Genomic DNA, 6,000 nt, shown 5'->3' with positions numbered 1-6,000 from the left:
CTAAAATAGAATCAAATATCATAAAATCGAGCTTAACGCATACTTGCTAATGCTTCCGGCCTTATAGGCACACATATGATATACAGTCCTAGATGGCCACATTCAGAGCCTCATGGGAATAACCCTTCACCTCACTTCAGGCGTCTGGTTTCATTTTCCGCATCCTCATAATGGATCAATAAACATCCAGATCATATTCAAACCTCTTTTATAGACTACAAAGTGAACCAGGTCATAATCAGACACATACCTGGACAGACCGTTAAGCTCGGAGGGGTTTCGCTTCAGTTTGTGGAGTTCACCCGAGTTCATTAACAGACTGACACTTTAAGCGTGTCTCTGAAAGTTGATAATCAGCTGTGGGCCACATCATCAACGCTATTGATTCAGCCAGTGACACCGACACCCAGCGTTAGCCAATACTGTCACAAACCTGGATTAAAATGCACTCGGTGTAATTTCATGGGTGGGTTCCCTTTCACCCCTCAGCTGCGAGTTTCTCAAATAATACAGATCAGTCTTTCCATACATACTCATTTATCACTCAAGCATCTCCTGGTCAGCAGAACTGTAATATAGTATAATAACTATGCATCACTTTCATTATGTAGTTTGTTCTGACATGACTGTACTGATGGTCCCTTCAAGGGGGATTTTTATTGCATTATCTAACAAAAGGACATATATACAGTAATTTACAAAGAAAGGCAAAATAATAATATTAAAACAAAATTATACATAAATTATTCTAATATAGGTTAATAAATTACATAAAATATACAAAATGCATAGGCTGATTTTAATAACAATTAATAAAAACTGTTGATGAAGTGCGGACATAATATAAAAGGGAAATTAAATAAGAATTTTGACATGAAAGAAAAAGTTCAAACAAATGTAAATAATAATAATAATAATAAAACTTCTAAAATTCGAAATAAAATAAAAATATGATGCACAAGGATTTGACAGTAAAATCAACATAAAGACACAATAATGTCGCTCAAGGTCTCTCTCTCTCCCTCGCTTTTAAGAAATGATCGGGTCAGTGATGCTCAGACAGACAGTGGAGGACTTGGATGGAGGCTTCGTCGCAGTGTGCAGCGTTCATTCCTAACGTGTCTGTCTACATCTAAACCCACCACAGGACTGGACAAACGGAGACTATATAACCTGCTTTATCTGATATGGATACGCGTGCCGTGCTGCATTAATTAAAGAGGGGGACATTTTAGTGATGCCAACATCCAGAGAGCATCTGTGTTGTCGTTACAAGCGCGCGTGGTGAAGTTGGATCGCGGATCCTTATGGTATCGAGCTTGAAACACAATCCGACACCGCGGATGCGTCTATGTTGTGTATGAATGTGAAGACATTCTCTTTACATCGAGCGACGCGTTTCTGTTGTCGCTGACACTATATGGGGATGCATATAAATAAATGACATTAGTTTAGTGCTTGTTTCCATAGCTGATTCGACTGGAGGAGACGGAGAATGAATTGACGATATTTTATTATACATCCCGAGGACTTAAGAAGAGATAACATATCGCCAGTAACCATTTCTATTTTTGGAATAGAGTTCTTCAAACTGTTCTTTTATCGCTAATTTGACTAGCCAAATTGTGCTTCATTTAACTTCACTGGTTTTATTCAAGTGAGAAATATTGTTTAATATGACCGAATCAATCTGAATACACTGTACATGGACGAACGAGAAGAAAAATAAATAAATAAACCTTTCAGAAACTTGCTAAAACGCTGGAAGACCGTCAAGAAGATATTGCATGGATGCTTGGGATGAGACTATGTTATGTCATTAGGTCCATCTATATGCACCTCCTCATCAAGATCAGCTGACCATCTAAGGGCGTGAAGTTTTTCCAACCTTCTAATATCTGCTTCTACTTCATTCAAAGAGCATTTAGACTTAAAGAAGCATGGATATTAAAACCGAATCTGAAGATAACCTGGACAGTGATCGTCCCGCGCCCATTGAAGTTTTCGCCAGCAGGTCTACGCTCCATGGCTTCTCGCACATGTTCAGTTATGAACGCCAGTGCATCAAACGATGCATCTGGATCATGTTTTTCATGGGTTCGTTATCGTTCTTGGTGCTTGTTTGCGTGGACCGCATCAAGTTCTACTTTCAGTACCCCCATGTCACCAAGCTGGACGAGGTCACCGCACAAATGATGCCGTTTCCTGCCATTACCTTCTGCAACCTGAACTCTTTCCGCTTCAGCCGCGTGACGCGCAACGACCTGTATCACGCGGGTGAGCTGCTCGCGCTGTTGAACGGCAGGTGAGTTCTGTGCAAACCTGTGAAACACTTTTTAAAATGACAAGGACAGTGACAGCTTATTTTAAAACAGGACAAACGTGTTACTAGACTACATTTTACTCAGAGTTGTTTGTATTTGGGCTCTTTTTCTTTCTTTCTTTGAAGAATTCGAAAAGAGCACCAAGCAGCATTATTGGTTTTAATAAAAGTTGAAATTCACTGATCACTTTTAATGGTTGTGCAATTTTGTTTGTTTTAAATTTGACGCTAAAATTGTGGAGCGTTAGAACTCCTTACTTTAATTGCTAAATAATAATAAAAATAAATAAAATTCAGTTCAAGGAACATGTAAACAATTTTTTTACTATTTTTCTTTACGTGGTAGGCTATCGCACCATGAACCTATATTAATTTTTGTTGACAGCAGTTCCTTTTTTATGTATTTATTTATTTATTTAGTTTGTTTTATAAAGACCAAGACATTGCATGCTCAAAGTCTTGATTACAATTGTTGGGAGAAGTTAAAGGTTACATTTTGAATAATATATACATATGTGACCCTGTATCACAGAACCAGTCTTAAGACGCTGGGGTATATTTGTAGCAATAGCCAAAAATACATTGTATGGGTCAAAATTATCAATTTTTCTTTTCATCATTAGGATATTAAGTAAAGATCATGTTCCATGAAGATATTTAGTAAATTTCTTACCATAAATCAAAATTTCATTTTTCATTATTAATATGCATTGCTAAGAACTTCATTTGGACAACTTTAAAGGCAATTTTCTCAATATTTTGATTTTTTTTTTTGCACCCTTAGATTCCAGATTTTCAAATAGTTATATCTCGGCCAAATATTGTCTGATTCTAACAAAACCATACATCAATGGAAAGCTTTGTTTATTCTGCTTTCAGATGATGTACACATCCCAATTTCGAAACATTGATACTTAAGACTGGTTTTGTGGTCCAAGGTCATATATACTGTATGTATTCTGAATTATTATACACACTTTACCATTACACAAAATTTAGGGAAGCATATATTTTATATTTGTGAATTAGCATTGTGGTTCTATTCATTTTCATAAAGATTAAGAAATAATTACATTGTAAGAAATGATTTTGCTTTTTATTTACTCTTGTTTACATTTGTGCCTTTCCATATTTGAGCTGTTTTTCTTAGTTAATTCATGAGATGACATTCTTAAAGATTACAAGATATTACACAGATATTACACAGATGGTTTTGAAAAGCAGTCTCCTAGTAAACACACGAAAACAGAAATTCTATTTGGTTGTTGACAGAGGTAAATGACATCTGTTTTATGTCAAGGTTTATGTCCGTATGATTCTCTAAAGTCTGACTGTTGTTTCAGAATTTGACTGTAATCAGACACTCTTTGTAATTCAATCCGAATCTGTATTTTAGCTATGATGGGAGTTGAAAACGTAAGCTGTAAACATTCTGCCTCGTTGAAAATGAGAGGAGAGTTAGAGCGTTGACTTGCCTGTCTGTAAATGAAAAATGATTTCATCCCCTCAGGTGTTGAAAGCCCCGGTGAGGGCTGAAGTGAATCATCATTGATTCGATGTAACTGATAACACCATGTGTTGTGGTGAAAGCGTAGCCATTAGAGAAGCAGAAGTTCTGCTCTGAGTTTGGATTCTTCTCTCAGAACTGTGATTGTCACTGCGGTCGGAGCCGCTCCAGAACTCCTTGAACACATCAGTGTCTCCATTGGCAGTACAGTCTGTCTCATCGCTTTTCAATAACAACACATTTGGCAGGAATGGATAATTGATGCTAGGTTAAAATTTTTGTTGAAAAGTCACACTTGACTAATATTCACTTTGGTGGATTACTTTTTGGACGTATATTTAATTTGAAGTCTTTCTGGTGCTCTGTTTATTCATAACAGCTCATATGTCAGTTCCAGATTGAAGCCACATGCCTGTTTTGGATTGGTTTCTTAACATAAGCATTTAGGGGTCTGAAATGAGGCATGTTTAGGGTTAACGTAAACATAAGGCTTTGGGTGAGGTATTTAGCAAGAGGAATGCTGCTATTGATTTATGCTCTTGAGTGCAGATTCTGGTGTCTTGTGGAGACACATTGAGATCTTTTTCTCAGACGAAACATCTGAAAGGAAGAGGACTTAAATGTCTTACTTCCCAATTAAACTAACTGTGTTGTAGTAGAAACATTTTAGTTATGTTATTTTTCAATCCTGAAATAATTCCAGTGTTCGTTGAGTAACCTTTAAGGCATAGAAGAACCTTTAAGTTAGAAGTGCATCAGTCTGTCATTCACATCTTTTCCTCTATAAAGACATCGCTAAGGAAACATGACTACAGATAGCACATAGCAACCAACTGGAACCCAATCGCCATGGGAACTGGGAGAACATCTATGCAAAGTTTCCACTACTAACTCCTCATTTGCAAACACAGCCAACTATGTTACTGAATGACCAAACAGATAACCAATTTGCATACTATCATTCATGAATGGTATAGGGCAAGTAAATAATGCAATCCAAGTAATATTAGGTCAAATACAATATTTAATTTACTTCTGGTGGATTTTCACAATTTTACATGATTTTTTGGGCTAATATTACCCACAATCCTCTTCAAAATCTAGAAGCATCAATGTTCTGCATTGATGCTTTAGAACAGGGCTGGGCAACTTCTGTCCTGGAGAGTGTCCTGCAGAGTTTAGCTCCAACTCTAATCAAACACACCTGAGCAAGCTCATCAATGACTTCAAGATCACTAGAAAGCTAAAGGCAGGTGTGTTTGATTAGGGTTGGATCTAAACTCTGCACGACAGTGACCCTCTAGGACCGAAGTTGCCAAGCCTTGCCACAGAAGTACCCTTTTGGGTTCCCCAAAGGACCTTTTACAGTTCTTAAAATAACTGTTTCTTTAAGTGAAGACGCTTTTTTTGTGGAATTGAAGGATGGATGTCAACTAATGCCAGTAAAGAACCTTGATATTTGAGGGTACGTTTACACGGTCACACTTTATTTTAAGTACCAGTTCTCACTATTAACAAACCATTAGCTACGACTTTTGCATTAATAAACTAATAATTTGCTGGTTATTAATAGTTAGTAAGGTAGTTATTAAGTTTAGGTATTGGGTAGGATAAGGGATGTAGAATATGGTCATGAAAAGCATGTGCTTTATAAGTACTAAGAAACAGTCACTATGTTAATAATAGGCATGCTTAAAAGCAACTAGTTAATAGTGAGAATTGGTCCCTATACTAAAGTGTTACTGTTTACACGACAGCGACGTACTAAATACGAAACAACAACATTGTCAAAATGCTCCCTGTTCACATGGATCTGCGAATGCTGTAATATTAATGCCAGACCAGTAGCTGGCAATGTCATTTTGTAAAGAAACACTACGCACCTGTGCACATACCTACAGAACGAACACGCAATACGCATCCAAATTCCGTTTTCACAAATTTGCATTATTTGTAGTATACGTGGAGGCGATAACTGTTTCCAGGCCTCCAAAATGCTGTTGTCTTATAAATAAATGGTCAAAGCACATGAAAAGTTTGCCATTTTTCGTTGAAATGGTGTTGGTAAACGAGTTCAAGTTGCAGTACATTGATGAGGAATGTGAAGTATATGATCGTAAAAAGGACAAATGACTTTTAAGGTTAGGTAGATTCTAATGCTTATTTGCAT

At 36.9% G+C, this 6,000-nt stretch overlaps 1 protein-coding gene across 1 annotated transcript in view; it reads left to right on the top strand.

Annotated features, from left to right (window-relative positions):
* Window positions 1-1,057: 1,057 nt before the first annotated feature.
* Window positions 1,058-6,000, top strand: part of LOC306867844 (acid-sensing ion channel 1-like) — a gene marked incomplete at its 5' end in the record, with an annotated part of 167,384 nt that continues 162,441 nt past the window's right edge. The window contains one exon of the mRNA XM_079413761.1: window positions 1,058-2,305. Coding sequence (XP_079269887.1) covers window positions 1,941-2,305 — 365 coding nt within the window. The remainder of the gene's footprint in view (window positions 2,306-6,000) is intronic.

This window comes from Barbus barbus, assembly GCF_936440315.1.
Source record: "Barbus barbus genome assembly, chromosome: 49".
NCBI classification, from domain to species: Eukaryota; Metazoa; Chordata; class Actinopteri; order Cypriniformes; family Cyprinidae; genus Barbus; species Barbus barbus.
This window is presented reverse-complemented; position numbering and strand designations above follow the sequence as displayed.